This window comes from Nannospalax galili, unplaced genomic scaffold, assembly GCF_000622305.1.
Source record: "Nannospalax galili isolate Female #2095 unplaced genomic scaffold, S.galili_v1.0 scaffold1526, whole genome shotgun sequence".
In the NCBI taxonomy this organism is placed as follows: domain Eukaryota; kingdom Metazoa; phylum Chordata; class Mammalia; order Rodentia; family Spalacidae; genus Nannospalax; species Nannospalax galili.
Window position 1 is genome coordinate 103,151 of NW_008354768.1, and position 19,424 is coordinate 122,574.

Below are 19,424 nucleotides of genomic sequence, written 5' to 3' on the forward strand. Positions count from 1 at the left end.
TTCCAGAACAGAAGCATGGAAATCAGAATTGAATCTTAAGGTGCTGGGTGAGTGCTAAGTTTGGGGTGGTTGTTCTAAAACAGTTACGATAAAAGCCAGGTGTGGTAGCCCATGCCTGCAACCCCGGCACCCGGGGAATTCAGGCAGGACTGGGAGTTCAGGATAGCCTGGGATACACAAAAGCACCAACTGTCCTCATTTCTCACACACTTCTATTAAGACATCTTAAGACTATCCAATACCATTCCTGTGTACTTCATCAATACTAAGCTCAAAGAATATTTTAAGTCACTTTCACTAAAATTTCTAAGTTGTTTCCCACATGGCACATCAGCAACAATAAGTCTATCTGTTGAGAAGGAAGATCAGCAGAAAAAAAGGGCTACAAAGCAAAAACACGGGTGATCTTAATTTAGGAATCACCCTTCAACTGTCAATTCTAAAAGATGTTTACAGCCACTTCTAAAAGCAGAATAGCTCTGCTGAAAAACTGTTTATTTATTTTGACACAGGGCCTCCCTGAAGGCCCAGCTGGCCTGGAATTCACTATATAGAAACAGGCTGGCCTTGATCTCAGAGATCCGCCTGCCTCTGCCTCCTGGGTGCTGGGATTAAAGGCATGAATGAAGTCTTACAAATATTGTTCTTTTAAGGTGCTATTTTTAATTATCTCCCCAAAAGAGTAAACAGAAATAAATCCAAATTATGTGCCAAAAAAACAAAGAATACTCAACCTTATCTTTCTGAGGTGTAAACTGTGACATTTTCATATTCTAGGGAGTGACTTTCTCAATCCTCTCCTTTATAAAATATCTCATCCTGCACAGAATATTTCATTGCACTTAACACCTTCAACAAAGGATATAAAAAGGGGAGAAAGGAGGCTGGAGAGATGGGTCAGTGGTTAAGAGCACTTGCTGCTCTTGCAGAGGACCTGGGTTCAGTTCCCAGCACCTGTATGATGGCTCTGACACCTTTTCTGGTCTGTGCAGGCAGTGTAAACATGAAATACACATACATGTAGGCCAAACACTTATGCACATAAAATAAATTAAAAAGGGGGGTCGAGAATTTTCATGTTCACTCATGACCAGGCACATGTGTTAAGAATTTTGCTCTCTGAAGAATGTCTCCAACAAAACCCTGTCACACTGAATGGCATTCCAAACAGCAGAGTCTCAGAAGTAACACCCAGGAAAGTGCTTAATCACCACAAAAATGAGCTAATTTTAGAGCTGGGAATGCAAGCTCAGTTGGGAGGTACCTGCTAGGCACACATGAGGCCTCAGTTTGATCTTCAGGACCTTCCCACTCCAAATTAGCAAATTTTACAATAGCTAAAATACACATCTGGGGATTATCAAAGATATTTTACTCCTGTCAAACATATTCCTAAGTAAAATACATACTCAATTACAATTTCATTTTAGAGCATAAAGCTGAAAGCCTTTTTAAAAACTAGTTCTAAGCACTTTCTCCACTTTCTTAACCACCCGGCTACGGGACTCAGGTGCAGGCAGTACAGTGCTTGGGCCCACATTGTCTGTGTCACCCCGTCGAACAGAGCTAACTTTGTGCTGCAGTTTTCTAATCCACACAACAGAGACAGACAGTACTGCAGCAGCCAGTAGTAAGTAGGAAACCTGTGTGCTTCTCTTCCCCATGCCTTCCTAACACCACCAACTACAACAGTCAGGTCAGAGGTCAGAAATGGGAGTCTCAGAGAGGCTTATTTATTATGCACATTGGTACTGAAAATGCTCTTTTGAGAAATTTGGGGAGAATGTAAGTTTCCAAGAATTCAATGAAGTGTATGGTATTTGCAAAGTATGCAATTTATTTCCATGTCAACAAAAGTCTGAACATATACAAAGAATAATATTTTCAAACAATAGGCATTTAATTCCAAAATGTTTTTGTATTATAACCTAATCCATATAAAAAATAAATCTGAAATTAAACAAGCATAAAAACTTGACCAAAATATCATTTCCAGACTTTAGCATGTTTAACTCTTTTTGATGTCACTGCCACCAAAGTACCAAGTGGCAGGCATGCTCACATGCCTGTAGTCCCAACACGAGAGTGGTAAGGCAGAAGAATCAGTAGTTTAAAGCCAGCAGGGGCGACATGCGATCCTATGTCCTCCCCCAAACCACCGAATGAGAAGCTCAGCATACTCTGCTTGTCCGAAGTCCAAAAGTCTACACCCTGAAATTTTCTGAGCAGCAGCATGATTCTGGATTCAGAATAGGGATGCTCAACTAGAAATATCCACTGGAGAAAATAAAAAAGAAAAAGAAAAAAAACCAAACCCACAACTCTGGAATCTAAGCATTTTGGATTTAAAATATTCAATCTATACTTAAAAATAAAACCCAACTTACCAAAATTTAGAAACATTTAAGATTACAATTCAAAGAGTAAAACACTGTCATGGGATAAATTACCTGTAAATGTTTGGGTCCAAAAGCAAGGCGGTATCTTTGGGCAGCTTTGATAAATGAACTACTTTAGTTTTTAGCTGATGTCGTTCACTTTCATTCACCCACACATCTGGCAGACTGTGAATTTAAAAAAGAAAAAGAAAAGCCCAACACTTTAAAACGTTAACTTAGATATAGCCTTCACATGTCTTCCCACCCCCCAGCCTTTCCTGTTAATATGACTGAGCCACCTACTGGTTTCTGAAAAGCCAAGGGTGCTGTCATCTATATAGCCTGACAGGAACAGCAGCAAAAAATTTTAATGAATAGAATTTAGGAAAACTAGAAATTTTTGTAGGCTGGCTTTTAAACTTAGAGAAATTCATATGAGTTTTATCTAACAAAAATCTGACAATGAATTTCTTCACCAAGAAAGGAAAAAAATCCATGAGCTCAGAAGACAGCTTAGTGATAGAGTGAAAACAAACGGTGGGGATGGCTCTCTCCATGAGACTGACCTCAAGTTAAAGGGAAAAACACTGCATGTCTGTGACCAAATTCTAAATCTGAAGGTAGGTAGTCACTACAAAACATTCAGATCAAAGTATCTTGATATTTAGATTACTCAATTCCCCTAATAGGAATACTGAGACATTTGAAGTTGATATTTTTAAAGAAGTATTTCTAATCTAAATACAAAAAGAAATGTCAAAAATTAACACTAAAGTTTTATTAAGTATTTTTATTTTATGTGTATATGTATATTGCTTGCGTGTAGGTAACTGCACCCGTATCGTGCAATGCCCGCGGAGGTCAGAAGAAGCTGTTGGATCCCCTGGGACTGGAGTTACGGACAACTGTTAGCTGCCATGTGGGTGCTGGGATTCGAACCCGGGTCTTCACAGCTGGAGCTACAGGAAGACCCTGTCTCAGCCCCAACAAATAAATTTTTTAATTAAAAAAAAAAAAAAACGGTATCAAGCTAGGCATGGTGTATGATACCATCTCTGGGAAAGCAGGAGGGTCAGGAGAGTTCAATGCCAGCCTGGATAGGTGAGATCCTACCTCAAACCCTTACCCCTCCCCCTTTAAAAAAAATTTAATTAATAAGCACTACATGTGGTGGAGCTCATATCTGTAATTCCATCCATCTAGAGACTGAGGCAGGGAAACATGAGTTCAGGGACAGTGTGGGTTACATAGAGTGACCTTATCTTTAAAAAGAAAAGAAAAAACTTTTAAACTTATTTATTATATATCCTTTATTAATTTCACACTTGAATACAATGTATTCAAACCATACTCACCACCTCTCCACACTCACAATTCCACACAACAGCTGCATAAATGCTATGGAGGGAACCAACAGCTTTCTAAATGGACTTAAAATCTACCCGACAAGAGAGAACCCATGCCTGGTACAGGAAGCCTGGCGGAGAACCTGAGTTTGGGAAGGTCACAACTCTAGGAAAGAACCTACCACTATTTTGCTAATGGAACACAGTATCAACTTGCCTTCTAAACACTTTCGTTTACATACAAAGATTACTGCATCTCTCACCTCTCATCAGAAAAGCCTCTTTAAGCAATGGACAGCAATTAATAAAAGGTATTTATTAATTAAAAAGTGAAAGTTTTGAAGCATATTCTCAAAGCTTTCAATTGTCAATCCTAACAACCTCAAATCTGTATAATTTCTCTTAAGATTTCTATTTTAGTAAGAAATAATTTTTAAAATTTGTTTTTATAGAATTTTTATGTATTTCATACAGAACATCTTAATCATCTTTATGCTTAAAATTTTAATAAAAATAAAACAAGTCTATCAATTAAACAGAGTATTTCAAACACTCACATATCTTCAGGCATCCAATGAAGCAAAAGTTTTATCTTCCCAGATTCTTCTTTTCTCTTAGCTATTACCTAGTAATAATAGGAAAAGAAATGATAAAAAGTATTTATAAAACATCATTTTCTATGCCCACCATGGTGGTGCACGCCTTTGATCCCAGCACTTGGGAGGCAGAAGCAGGCAGATCTGTGAGATGGAGAGCAGCCTGGTCTACATAGTGAGTTTCAGGTCAACTGGGGCTATAGGGAGACCCTGCCTCAAAAAGACAAAAGCGAACAAACAAACAAACAAACAAAAAACCCCAAAACCATCATTTTCTAATGCTGCTTTTAAAAAGCACTTTTGTCTCTGATCAAGAACTTTAGGTGGGCAGGCCTAGACAAGAAAGACCATGACAAGACCTTCCCCTTCCCTGCCTTGCACCACCCAATCTGTCTTCCCACAACACTGAAATTTCCAAGACTTGGGTATTTTATCCTACGGCCCTCATACCACCTACAACAGTATTTAGTATAAAATGAATGAATTCAACTGTTAGAACTCTTTTTTCTGATGCAATAAACCTGAATTCAGGAAACTCGCATGCTCAAAGTCATTCCTGTTTCAGTGAAAACCTCTGAGCATTTCTGGCCCCAGAAAGGAAGAAAAGAGCTGCACAGTAAGACTCAATCACTATATACTGTTTACCTACATAGAGATCTAAGACCTAATCATTATAATACCTTTACTGCCATTACTGCAGCCACCCTAAGCCAGCTCAGGTCTCCAACCTCACCGACTAAAGCCCGTAATGTAGTACTCAGAAGCTTATTCCTGACCTGAACATTTCCTGAGCACTTAGGACAAGGTCACTCGACATGGTCAACAAAACTTTTGGGAAATGGCCTATCTATCCTCTTACATTTTATTTCTCACATTTTTCCAGTTTGAACTCCTTTTACCACAGATTAAGGATGGCTTCCCAAACTTTAAGATATTTATTTAAAAAGAGGCTTTCTTAGCTGACCTCTAATGTATCAGAACCACCATGCCAACAACATAGTATCTCACCAAAGGAATGCTACTACAAATCAGGAGCTCTCACACAGCAGGAAACCCAAATAAATCCTCCCAAGTAAAAGCAAGAACTTTATTTCTATAAAAAACGGAGTTCTGGACTGGAGAGATGGCTCAGCGGTTAAGAGCACTGGTTTCTCTGACAGAGGACCTGGATTCAATTCCCAGCACCCACGTAGCTGCTAACAACTATCTGCCACCCCAGTTCCAGGGGAACCGACACCTTCTTCTGTCCTGCATGGACACTGCACGACACAGTGCACTTATACACATGCAGGCATTAACACTCATACACATAAAATAAAAATAAAACCAATTGAGTTGAGAGCTTTTCCGAGATATGCTAAAAATAAGGGTTTAAAAAAAAAGCAAGGGAGCTGGGCAAAGGTGTGTGCCACCACGCCTGGCTAGAGGTGGGCTTCATTGTAAATGAAGTAGAGGCCAATCTTTAGGGTCAATCTTAAGGAATCCACCTAAATAGTGTACCAATCTGAACAAAGAAGTCTTAAAAAATCCAAGAAAATCCACATGCTTGCCAAATATTATCAGATTATGAAAATTCATACTTCAATGTGCTTACAGTTTCCACACTGAAATTACCACAATCAACCACTTCAAGTTACATATACCCCAATAAATACTGTAATGTCATTCTAAAGACAAAGTAAAAAGAGAAACAGAAATAAAATACTTCCTCCATCATATAAAAATATGTAGTTGAATAAATATTCCAATTCTAGACTTGACAATAATAGAAAAAGCCCAAAAGAAGATCTAGAGGCACTAACACACAAGCCAACAAAGCACTGTACGTCCACTGGTAACAAGGATTTTGCTGACCTCTTCTGGAGAAAAACGTTCATTTAAAGAAGGCCAGTTAGGCACACTGCACACACGTCACATATTTTTTTTCTTTGCAGATTGTTTCATGAACAATGTGGCTACTTCCTATAACTTAAATTTGCCATTTATACTATTTCTGACAAGAGATGCCATTCTAACTGAGCATGGTGCTGTATGCCTGTAATCCCAGAACTCAGGAAGTTGGGGAAGGAACAACTTGAGTTTGAGGCAGCCTGGCTCAGACTGTGTGTTAAAGGAAATTAAAGGCCAGGCTTGGTGGCACACGCCTTTAATACCAGCACTCAGGAAGCAGAGCAGGCAAGGCAGGATCTCTGTGAGTTCCAGGCCAGCCTGGTCTACATAGTAAGTTCCAATTCAGCTGTGGCTGCAGGGAGACCCTGTCCCAAAAAAATAAAAATAAAAGGATTTTTTTAAAAGGCTGATTCTTCTTAGAATATACTGATCTCCAGCAGAATCTAGCCTTGGAGAACTTGCTCACCAAACTCCTTTGTCCTCTACTATATCCAAGGAAGATGCTCACCAAGGATGTTGCATACCTCCACTCTCTTCCCCAGGCCAAACTCCTCAGCTTGGACCTTATCTTTTCCTCAGTCTGGTACCTCTGCTCCTATCACTTAAGAGTTCATTCATTCCTCAATTATTAAGTATGCAATCTTCCCAGAAGCTTAACCTTCTTGTTTATTTTTTTATTTTTTATAGAGAGAAGAGAGGCAGAGGTTTAAGGTGTCTTCCTCAATGGCTTACCATCCCCCCCCTCCCAGTGTGTGTGTGTCTGCCGTACACATCCATGCCACATTGAGTGTGCAGAGGTCAGAGGACAAGTTGCTGTTTCCTTCCACCATGTGGGTACTGAGAATGGAACTCAGGTCATCAGGTGCAGTGGCCACTCCCTTTACCAGGTAAGCCATCTTGCCAACCTTTATCTTTTTTGAGACAGAAATTGTCACTAATCCCAGATCTCAGTGACTGGGCTAGACCTGCTATCAACCAGCTCCAAGGATCTTCCTGTCTCTGCCTACTCAGTACTGGGGTTACAGACAGATGCCATTGCACTCAGCTTTTTACATGGGTGCTGGGGATCTCAACATAGACCCACAGGCTTGCATGGCCTGGAGGCAAGCCCTGCCTCTCAAACGTACAGATGGCTATTTACACTTCTTGTCCTGGCTATCATAACAAGCTATCTAGGACTGCAAGCATCTATCACCCTCACCTGAAACCCAAACCATGGATTCCTTTTACTTTTATTAATTTTTCTTCAGAAAGAATGTCACCATGTAACCCTGCCTGGCCTGGAACTCCCTGTGCAGACCGGAGTTCCCCTGCCTCTGCCTCCCACGTTCAGGAACTAAAAGTGTGCACCATCAGACCCGACCTTCTTTAAGTTTTTTGGGTGTTTTTTTGTTTTTTAACATTTATTTATTTATTTGTGTATGGGAAGGAGGGATGGGCTGGGTGCACACATTCCACAGCAGATGTATGGCGGGCAGAGGACAACTTGTAAGAGTTCATTTCTCCCTCCACCATGGTTGCCATGGCAAACTCAGATCATCAAGCTTGGCAGCAAGTTCCTTTAGTAACTGAGCCATCTCTCTGGCTGACAGTTCTTTTCTTTCTTTTTTTTAAAAAATAAATATTTTATTATTTTATGTGTATGAGTATATTGCCTGCAACAAGTGCATCCGTGTTGTGTAATGGAGGTCAGGAGAATGTTAGATTCCCTGGAACTGGAGTTATGGCCGGTTGTTAACTGCCATGTGGATGCTGGGAATTGGACCTGGGTCTTCTGCAAGAGCAGCCAGTGCTCTTAACCACTGAGCCATCTCTCCAGCCATGAGTATTCCTTTTCTTCCTGGCCCCTGACATCCTACAATCTATTCTTAACAGAAACCAAAGTTAATAGACCTACATGAGAAATTTTTTTTTAATTTTGAAAAGATACATTCTGTGGGTCAAGGATGACATAGGGGTGAGCTACAAAGCTCCACCAGAAAACTGCAGAGTGATGGAGTATTCTAGGGTGGTTTTCACCATACCTGAAATATTATAAACACCCCAAAGTGTTTTCCTTAACCTCCCATCTAGCTAAGATGTTCATCCCTCAGTAACTGAATGGTTGGTTCACCATTCTTTTCCTTCTAAGTTTTTATAATTTTATTAATTTAATGTTTAACACATCTCTCCCCCAATACTGTCATAACCTGACATGGTCCCTGACATATCATGAGGCTCTGACTCAGAGCACATCCTCCATATTTAAGTGAATGAACCAATTAGCCCTACTGCCACATTCAGGGTCTGGTACCATCCTACTATCCCTCCTGTGGGTTGTGTAAGTAATTCAGTGGTACAGTAAATGGCTGACAAATGCAAGGCCCTCAGCTCTGTTCCCACTACCACCACCACCACCAAATAAATAAGTCATAAACCTATATGTGCAAACTTCAAAACTAAAGTTCAGTCATCGCTGCTGAGCAAGGCATTGATCTGCCTTCCCAGAGAATTCTCAAGCAGCCATTTTAACTCTTCCTGGTTTCCCAAACTCTAACGGTTTTCTACTCCTCCTCTTCATCCTTACTGAGTTTCTTATATTCTTTAAAAGAATGTACGCATACCTTTCCTCAACTAAAATTCATACCTTTGACACCCTAAAATTTCAGAAAATGTTTACCTTCTTTGTATGCCATCTTTTTATTTTTAAATTTGTCTATGTGCACATGCATGCACACAGAGGCCAGAAGAGGGCATCAGGGGTCCTCTACTCCTTGAGGCAAGCTGTCTTCCTGAACCTGTTTTCTCAGCCAGTCTGGAAGGCCGCAATCCCCAGCGATCCCTTGTCTCCAACCTTAACTCACTCAAAGCTGGGGTTACAGGCATGGGTTCAGAATAGGATGCCTGGCTTGCTATATGGGTGCTGGTCCTCAGGATGCAGCAAGCACTCTTAACTGCTCAGCTGTCTCTCTAGCTCCAATCTTTCTGTGGTTGTTGTTTTTTGAGACAGGGTCTCCCTGTAGCACTAGCTGGCCTGATGCTTGTCATGTAAACTGGGATGGCCTCACTCTCACCTGCCTCTGCCTCCTGAGTGCTACGGATTAAAGGTATGCAGCACCAAGTCCTTCTTTTCTGACACTGACTCTACATTTTCAGTTCTTTATTCCCCCTCATATTGTTCTCTAACTTCCAACATTCATCATTCTACTCATAAATATTTTTAAACTTGCCTGGAGTTTTTCATTTATTGATACATACTATACTGTTTTTGGCCTTCCTTCGGCTGCCACACATTGTAGTCTGAATGTCATAGGGCTTCTCCATGAATGTGGTTGGGAGTATTGGTCCATACAGTTGCTATGGACAGCATACAACACACACTGTGGTGCTAGAAAATTAAATACCCTTTTTCTTTTGGTCTTTTTTTTCTGGTATCCCTGTAGCCTCAGCTGGCCTGGAGCTTGCTATGTAGACCAGGCTGGCCTTGAACTCACAGAGATCTGCCTGCCTCTGCTGGGATTAAAAGCGTGCACCACCACCACGCCTGGCTTTAATAGTAATTTTTGCAGGAATTCAAAATGCCCAATTTATCTCATTTAGAGATCTGTGCAAACTAAAAATAACTAGATGAAATTACTTCACAGTTAAGCAGTAAACTGATCTCTTTTTTAAACTGATATTCTGCTTATTCAATGATTACAAATGTAGCTGCCCCAAAAATCTCCCTTGTGACCGATCTGATGGCCTACGTTGTCTTTTTTTCTTCCCTGAGGAACTGGAAATTGGAGATTGAGCTTAGGGCCTCATATATGTCAGCCAAGTATTTGACCACTGAGCTACATCCACATTCTTCACTTTGAAACAGGGTCTTGCCCTGATTGATCTTAAACATTACTCTGTAGCCCAGGCAGACCTTGAACTTGAGATCCTTCTGCCTCAAATCTCCATAGTGCTTGGATTATAGACATACATACTACATCTAGCAGGTTTTGTAACTTTCGTTAAAATATATTCTTAGGTTTTGAGCAACTCAGAAATGATTATGAAAACCAACATACACTTTTTTACATATCTATATAATTTGAAAGAAAAACAAAGAATACTTACAGTACTATGAAAAACAACACTGTGTCCCTTCCCTAAACTTTCTATATGGGCTGAGAGGTTAAAGCATATGGCTCGATGTCTTATCGCATCCAGTGTTTGTGCATCGAAGAAATCATGTGGTCGTGCTAAAAGTCAACATACACAAAAAAAGGTAAAGAAGGTTTAGAAAATTGAAACAGTCTGCCAAACAGCTTATATGTTCTTGAAAAAAAAAAAGGAAAACTCTAACTTTGTTAACAAGCAACCAGCAAGTACTATCCAGTTTAAATGCAAGCAAGGTGTCTGCTTTCAGAACAGGAACTACAGCTGATAAAGGTGTCAAGAGGCAGAATTTCAATTTATCAAGGAACAGGTTGATTATCTCCACCTCTAACCACAGACTTTACGATTCACATTGCAGCAACCTTAGTTTTCACAGAAATCCTCTCAAAGCCAATTCTACATTCTCAACAACGAACATCTTCATCTGTGTTTGAGGTCTAAAACTTACCATGGTTATTTCATGAATGTTCTATTTTAATGTTATCAAAATGTTTCCAAAATTATGACAAACGGATATTATTTCCAGGCTTTCAACTAATACTTTCTTGATTACAAATAAATGTCCTAAGAACAATTTAAGAAAAATTGCAAATATAAATTTGAGATGGCTGATGTTTTGAATTCCTGAGGGTTCGAATGATCCTCCCACCTCAGCCTTCTCCCAGGCACAAGCCACTGTACCCAGTCAAATGCCACCCAAGACTGAAAACAAAAAATCTAGGGACTGAAGACAGGGCCTCTGTGAAAAAAGCACTCCACCCCAGTGATGAATTTCTCAGTCTCAACTTCACCATTTGTCAACTGTTTGTGTACAAATGGCTTAACCTTCATTAGATTGTTTCTTTTTCTCAAAAATGAAATGAGGGGCTGGAAGCTGGAGAGATGGCTCATGAGTCAAAAGTATTGGCTGCTCTTGCAGAGGACCTGGGTTTGGGTCCCAGCACCCACATGGAGGCTAACAACCATCTGTAACTCCAGTTCCAGGGAATCCAACACCTTCTTCTGACCTCCACAGGCATTTGCATGACACAGATGCACTGACACACATGCAGGCAAAACACTTATACTCACATAACAAACTATTTTTAAAAAGTAAATAAATAAAACCACTTCTAATTCAGCTTCTGTGGCATACACTCCTATCTCCTGTGGAGATGAAGCAGGTTCATGAGTTCAGAGCCACCCTAAGCATAAGCAATGTAGCAAGACCCATTCTGCAAAGAACCAGGGGTGGTAGGGTGCCCTCATTATTTCAGCACTGTGTAGACCAACACAGAAGAATCCTGATTTCCAGTTCAACCTTGACTACACAATAAGACTGTCTCAAAAAACAAAAAAGGGAAAGATGGAAAAAACAGTCCTACTTAAAATCTGCTTTTTAGAACTAATGAAGTAAAAATAACCTTCTTGAATTACATGAGGAAAGAACTGCAAAGATGTGATGGCTGACTGGGTTGTCAACTGGACACAGTGGGAAGAGGGGACTTCAACTGAGTAATTTCCTTCATCAGTTTGGCCTATGGGTATGTCTATGGGGCAATTTCTTGCTGATTAATGTAGGTAGGCTTAGCCCACTGTGGGTGGTGCCACCCCTGGGCAGCTGGGCCTGGGCTGTATACAAAAGGTAGCCAAAGCTGAGAATGCCAGAGAGAATAAGGCAGTAACAGTCTGCTTCAGTTCCTGCCTTGGATTCCAGCGATGGACTTATAACCTGTCATCTAAATAAACCCTTTCTTCTCCCAAATTGCTTTTGTTCAGTGTTCTATCACAGTCACAGGGAAGCAAACTAGGACGCAAAATGATTACATTAATATGCATCTATATAGATGTGTATTTTATTTTTGTCTTTTTTTTTTTTTTTCCAGAGCTGAGGACCGAATCCAGGGCCTTGCGCTTGTTAGGCAAACGCTCTACCACTGAGCTAAATCCCCAACCCCCTAGATGTGTATTTTAAAAGGAAAAATGGAATTCAAATCATAGCACTGTCTTAATTCCCCAAAGCAAAAGGCTTTAGATTTTTTAGAGAGTAGCATAATCATTCTCTCCTTCAAAACAAGTAATGAAGTTTTCCATCCACCACATCTCAGCATTATACAAGCCAATGTTGAAGAAAACACTGCAGTTCAAAACAGCATTTTCTTGGGCAGGCACATGTACCCATTTCTCAACAAGAACTGGACGCTGACCTGAAGCCATCTTCACTTTATTAAGAACAGTGACCTGGGCAGAGTGCTGCATACCTGCAATTCCATTACTCAAGAGGCCGAGAATCAAAAGTTTGAGGCGACGGGGCTGGAGAGATGGCTCAGTGATTAAGAGCACTGGTTGCTCTTGCAGAGAACCCAGGTTCAGTTCCTAGCACCCACATGGTGGATATTTGTTCACAACTTCAGTTCCAGGGGATCCAATACTCTCTTCTGGCATTCCACAGGCAGAATGCACAAATGGTAGGCTTATACACAGGCAAAACACTCAAACTGGAGGGCCAGGAGTGGTGGTGCACTCCTTTAATTCCAGCACTTGGGGGGCAGAGGCAGGCAGATGGATCTCTGTGAGTTCAAGGCCAACCTGGTCTACATAGTGAGTTCTAGGCCAACTGGGGCTACAGGGAGACCCTGTCTCAAAAAAGACCCAAAAAACTCTTACAGAGGATGGAGAGATGGCTCAGTGGTTAAAGGCACTGACTACTCTTGCAGAGGACCCAGGTTTAGTTCCCAGCAACCACATGGTGGGTAACAAGCGGAGTCCATCAACTCCAGACATAGGAGATCTGGCAGTCTCTTTTGGCCTCCTGGCCTCCAAAGGCATTACACAACACAGGTATACTTACATACAGACAGACAAAAACATTCATACACATAAAATAAAATCAAAAAACTTAAAAACACTCATACATGTGATTCAAAAAATAATATTTTAAAGAAAAGTTTAAGGCCAATCTGGGCTACAGTGAGTCTGTCTCAAAAACAAAGTAAGAACAGAGTGGCAAACTGTGTGAGTATTGCCACATGAGTGGTTCTGGATTACTGTGGGTACAGAGGACATGTGAAGTGGGTAAACTGCCCTGTTCTTTGAGTTCTATGATAGAAATTAAGCACTTTCCATCTTTCTATTATACATTTATTTACGTAATGGGGCACGCACAGGGTGCCATGATGCACATATGGAGTCAGAGGCAGGTTGCAGGAGTCATGTAGGTGCCAGGGATCAAACTCACATCCGGCAAGGTGGTATCTCACTGGTCCACAAGCAGTTTTCTATGTGCAACTACAAACTGCTTAAATTAACATGTAAACTGGGCACTTGGGAGGCAGAGGCAGGGGGATCTCTGTGAGTTCAAGGCCAGCCTGCTCTACATAGTGAGTTCCAGGCCAGCTGGGAATACCGGGAGACCCTGTCTCAAAAATGACCCCCCGCCCGCCCCAAAAAATTTTTTTTTAATTAAGTCAAAAGGGAATGGGTGCTTAACCTAATTCAATAGCCAACTTTGATGAAATATAAAGATGCTTTTACTTCAGTTAAGAAATGTCAGAGTTTAGGAAGGTTTGTTCTTCATTTGTGGCCTCTCCATTTGTCCACTGCATCCTTGTAGAATCAAAAATATCTCAGTGGTTAGAGGCAACTTTATGGCCTGAGAGTTGCATGTCATCTCTTCTGTGCTCACCTGGAGAAAACCACAGAACCAAGCACAATGCTGGGCTCTAATGCTGGGCTCTTCAGTTTCAAGGTCAGGTCCTGATCCCAGCATCTGCAAGCCTATCATTCTAATTATTCTCAACCCTAAATACCAAGGGAGCATCTTATAAGCCAGTCATTGAACACATTATTTAACCTTTTCTTGCTATCTTTAGCATGTTCAAATTTTCTAAAATATTTCTAGAAACATCAAGACTGCCATAATTTAAATTTTTCTCATTCCTAACAGAATCTTAGCAATCCCCAGTACCTAACTCTAAATATACAACCCATGTTCTAAGGTCACATACATTTCACTCCTTTGCCTTCTACAAATATGTACCACTAGATTCCCATGCTGATAGGCACATATCCTGTTAACCCCTCCCCCAGAGACTCCGGCAAACTGAAGAACAATAAACCCGGGCTTGCTTAAAAAGCTCAAGAGCAGACAAACCCCGGCACTCCCTGGGACTGTCCAAGGGAGACACTTACGCAATGAGCGCCGTCTTTTGTTCTTTAGCTTCCTCCTCTTGTTCATTCCAGCTTTAGAAGGAGATTCTTCTTTGGCCTTTGGCTGGCTAGAAACTTTTGAGGAATTCTGCTGACTGAAGTGTGTGGGTACATGGCGAGCTAGCCCTCCCTGAGAAGCAAAGCTGGCATTGCAGCCACCAACTACACACTAAAAACAAAAGACAAAAGGGGAGGTCAGGGTTACTACATAAGGCATGAACAAACTGGAAGTGAACAGTATTTTCATTTCTTAAAAAAATTTTATGTGTATGAGTGTTTTGCCTCCATACTTGCAAGTGTTAATTCAATGCCCGCAGAGTCCAGAAGAGGGCATCAGATCCCCTGCAACTAGAGTTATAGGTCATTATTAGCTGCCATATGGGTGTTGGGAACCAAACCTGGGTCCTTCTGGAAGAGCAGTCAGTGTTCTTAACCACTGAGCCATCTCTCCAGTCTTGAATAGTATTTTCAAAAATCAACCCATGGCAAAGAGAAGTAATTCTAGAAGCACTTCCTTTACAAAGTTTACTTTCTAAATAAACCAGGCCGTCCAAGTAGCACACGTTCAACACAGGCATGGCTGTTTTCAAGTTCAGGCTTCGTGGTCACCAGGTTACAGTTCTCGCCCCACTATACCAAGACAGAAACAATGGGATTACACACCTAAAGAGCTGGTGTGGAATGATACTCTAATGACCACCTGGATTCTTGGGGGTTTTGTTTTGTTTTTGACACGGGTCTTACTGACAGCCCTGGCTGGCCTGGATCTCATTATATAGACCAGGTTGGCCTCAGAACTCTCAAAAGATTAACCAGTGTCTGTTCTCACAAGCGCAGATATTAAAGCATGTACTGCCATGCCTATTAGGGTGGTGCACACATCTAATCTCAGTACTTGGGAGGCAGATCTCTGTGAATTTGAGGCCAGTCTAGCCTACATAGCAAGTTTTAGGATAGCCAGGGTTACCTAGGGTAGCCTAGAGACACTGTTTCAAAAATGAAAGAAAGAAAAAAAGAGAAGGAAGGAAGGAAGGAAGGAAGGAAGGAAGGAAGGAAGGAAGGAAGGAAGGAAGGAAGGAAGGTAGGTTGGTTGGTTGGTTCTTCAGAAACAAGCCAGCCAGGCGTGGTGGTGCACGCCTTTAATCCCAGCACTCGGGAGGCACAGGCAGCACTACCAACTACCAGTCAGAGGGAAACTCTACTGCTGCTAGCGAAAATCCTGCCATTAATGTAGCACACTTCCAACACTCAAAAGTTGAAATTCTGAACTGGGGGCAGTGGCACATGCCTTTTGTCCCAGCACTCGGGAGGCACAGGCAGGCCGATCTTTGTGAGTTTGAGGCCAGCCTGGAATACATAGCGAATTCCAGGCCAGCTGGGGCTACAGGGAGACCCTGTCTCAAAAAGACAAAAAAACAAAAATGTACAAGCCACCTCAAAATCTTCTGCAGTCTCCTTACTTTTCTGTAATGTTCTAACAAGTAGGAAAAAAAAATTTAACATGCCCTTTGAGAAGTAAGACCACAGACCCGACTCTAATAGAAGACAGCTGTGAAGGCAGCTACTCTCACCAGTGAGTGCAGAACCCCGGCAGTCAAACATGTTACCAAGTAATCCCTAAGCAAAATCCAGAACTGAACTGATAATGACTTTTCTATTACAAGTTAGTATCCAGTTTACCTGGTTTCTGACTTGAAAACCAAACAAGTCCTAAAATGGGTAAGGTTCAATCCCAAACATCTCAAAACACCCTTACATAGTCCAGGCTCTTTAATTACCGATTTGGACTTCAGCACAATCCTCTATTAGTAAGAGTGCTAACATTTTTCTTAAACTGCCTAAATCTGCCCCAGGTGGACAATAAAGAACTAGTCCTCACCCCTTCGCAGCTAGACATCCAGCTGACACTTTCCATGCATCTTGAAAACATGAATGCCTTTATGGATATCTTTAAGCCCAGAGCATCTTGTGAAATGCAGACCATTTCTACAGTATTAATCAATAGCTATGTGCATATAGATTCTGACAAAATGATGGCTCAAACATTTAACAAGCTCCTTACATAGTGCTAATAAAAGCTTCTATTTTGGCATCAGGAGACATTTGGGGGATTTCTAATACTACTTAGCATCATAATTTAAAAACTTAAAAAAAACTTTACTCACTTCTGGGGTGCTCGATAAGTTAAAACGATGACAAAAGATTTCAGTTCAGATAGCTGTCAATGTTCACTGTTATAGAAGGCAAACTTCCTTACCACAAAAGGCATCTATGTATTCAGTAAGACATACAGAAAAAGGGGTAGCTTCAAGTAGTATGGTGACTCAGCAGAGAAGCAAGAAGCCACATTCACTCTTATAATTAATAATTCAGTTAAGGGGCTGGGTGTGCAGTCAGTGGCAGACCAAGCACAAGCCCTGAGTTCTAGCTGCAGTTTCACAGAAAGAAAAACAATACAGTCAAAACTTTTAATTCATGTGTTTTTTTCCAGCAACCTTGTCAAGGGTGTTATCTTCAAATAACCTGTATCAAATGACTCCTAATTCCAAAAAAGGTTGCAAAAAACATACATTGGGAAAAAAGACAGTCTATTCAACAAATGTTAGCAAATCTGGCTATCTACCTTCAAAAGAATGAAATTAGATCAGCTCTTCCCGAACTGCACAAAGATCAATCCAAACTACCAAGGCCGTAGGTTTACAGAAATGCTGAAGATGCTAGAGGAAAACATTTCAAGACACAGGCATAAACTGGGCACAGTGACACGGGCCTTTAGTTCCAGCACCTGGGGACAGAACCAGCTGGATCTGAGTTTGAGGCCAGCCTGGTCTACATAGCAATTTCTAGGTCAGCCAGAGCTACATAGCGAGACCCTCTCTCAAAACAACAAAGAAAAATCATGATGAGATTCCATCCCACAGTAGTCAGAATGGCTATTATCAAGAAAACAAATGCCAACAAACACTGGCTGATAAGGGTGTGATTGGGTGCAGTCACTATGGAAATCAGTGTAGAGATTCCTTAAAAAACTAAAATATCACTCCAGCTGGGCGTGGTAGCACATGCCTTTAATCCCAGCACTCAGGAGGCAGAGGCAGGCAACTCTGGTCTACACAGAGAGGTCTAGGCCAGCTGGGACTGCAGGAAGACCCTGTCTCAAAAAAGACCAAAAAGAAAAGTTGGTTTTCTCCTTCCACTGTGGGTTCCAGGGACTAAATTCAGGCTGTCAGGTTTGTGTAGCAAGTACCCAGCCACCTCCCAGCCAGATCCTAGCTTTTGAATTTTTACATATGCATATTTATGTGAATGTGAATGTACATGCAGGTCTTCAACTAAAAAGGGGGGGCAAGAAAGGTACATAGCTTTGAGGAAAGAGGACAGAACATAAGTCACTTTGAAATAAAAAAGGGACTATAAGGGTGAAGGGACATGAGGGTGAGAATGGAGGAGAACCAACAAAAACAAATGTGTGAAGGTGCGTAATTAAACTGTGCTCATTAGCTTTTCTCTACTTGACACAAACAAGCCACCTGGAAGACGGAACCTCAACTGAAGAAATTTCCCAGATCAAAGTGGCCTGTGGCCATGTCTGTGGAGATTTTCTTAACTGCTAATTGATGTAGGAGGGCCCAGTCCACTGTGGGTGGCATTATCCCTGGGCAGGTGGGCCTGGGCAGAATAAGAAGGTAGCTGAGCAAGCCAGGGGAAGCGGCAGCCAGCAGTACTCCAGCCAGCTGGTCCTGCCTTGGCTTCCCTTAAGGACAGTCTGGAGTGTGAGATGAAATAAGCTCTTTCCTCCCAAAGTTGGCTTTGGTCAGTTTTTTATCACAGCAACAGAAAATCCAAACTAGGACAGAAACCTATTACTGGGGAGGCCAGATGGCTCAGCAGGTAAAAGCGCTTGGCACACAAGCGTGAGGACCTGAGTTTGTTCCCCCTAAATCCTCATTTGTTGAAGACAGAGTCCCTGAAATTGTCCTCTGACCTCCACACATTAACTTCTGCCCTTTGTCCTGTTCATATTCACACACACACAATTAAGGGCTGGAGAGACATCTCAGTGATTAAGAGAGCTTGCTGCTCTTGCACAGACTACCAGTTCAGTCCCTAGAACCCACATTGGTGGGAATTCAAGCACCAGTGTTCTAATGTCATCTTCTGGCCTCCATGGGTACCCACATGCAAGTGGGCATGCACACATACAGACACATATGTATATAATAAAAAAATTGGGGGTTTTGTTTATTTTGAGGCAACATCTCACTATATAGCCCTGACTGGACTAGAACTCACTGTGTAGACTGGGCTGGTCTCCAACTAGATATCCACCCACCTCTGCCTTAGTGCTGGGGCTAAAGACATGAGTTATCACACCCAATTATATATATGTCTTTTTGAGACAGGGTCTCCCTGTAGCCCTAGCTGTCCCGGAACTCACAGAGATCCACCTGTTGGGATTAAAGGTGTGCGCCACCATGCCTGGCACACCCAACTGTATCTTTAAAACACATTTTAACAGTATCGTAACTCCAGTCCCAGGAGATCTGATGCCCTCTTCTGGCCTCTGCAAGCACTGCATACATGCCTTGTACTTATATACGTGCAGGCAAAACGTACATAAAGTAAAAATAAATAAAATCTTGGGGCTGGAGAGATGGCTCAGCGGTTAAGAACACTGGTTGTTACAGTCCCAGGAGATCTGATGCCCTCTTCTGGCCTCTGCAAGCACTGCATACATGCCTTGTACTTATATACGTGCAGGCAAAACGTACATAAAGTAAAAATAAATAAAATCTTGGGGCTGGAGAGATGGCTCAGCGGTTAAGAACACTGGTTGTTCTTGTGGAAGGCCGGGGTTTGAATCCCAGCACCCACATGGCAGCTAACAACTGTCTGTA

The 19,424-nt window shown here is 41.6% G+C and overlaps 1 protein-coding gene across 6 annotated transcripts in view; it reads right to left on the minus strand.

Moving 5' to 3' along the window:
- The window catches only part of Aebp2 (AE binding protein 2), a 72,067-nt gene that overhangs the window by 20,187 nt on the left and 32,456 nt on the right, over positions 1 to 19,424 (minus strand). For 4 of the 6 annotated variants that reach the window (XM_029555448.1, XM_029555449.1, XM_029555451.1 and 1 more), the window contains exons 4-7: positions 14,509 to 14,695; positions 10,297 to 10,421; positions 4,282 to 4,349; positions 2,451 to 2,564 (exon numbers count right to left, since the gene is read on the minus strand). In XM_029555448.1, the coding sequence (XP_029411308.1) occupies positions 2,451 to 2,564; positions 4,282 to 4,349; positions 10,297 to 10,421; positions 14,509 to 14,695 (494 nt within the window). Of the gene's footprint in view, positions 1 to 1,825; positions 2,278 to 2,450; positions 2,565 to 4,281; positions 4,350 to 10,296; positions 10,422 to 14,508; positions 14,696 to 19,424 lie in introns of those variants that run through there. The other 2 variants (XM_029555450.1, XM_029555452.1) reach the window with 2 other exon arrangements.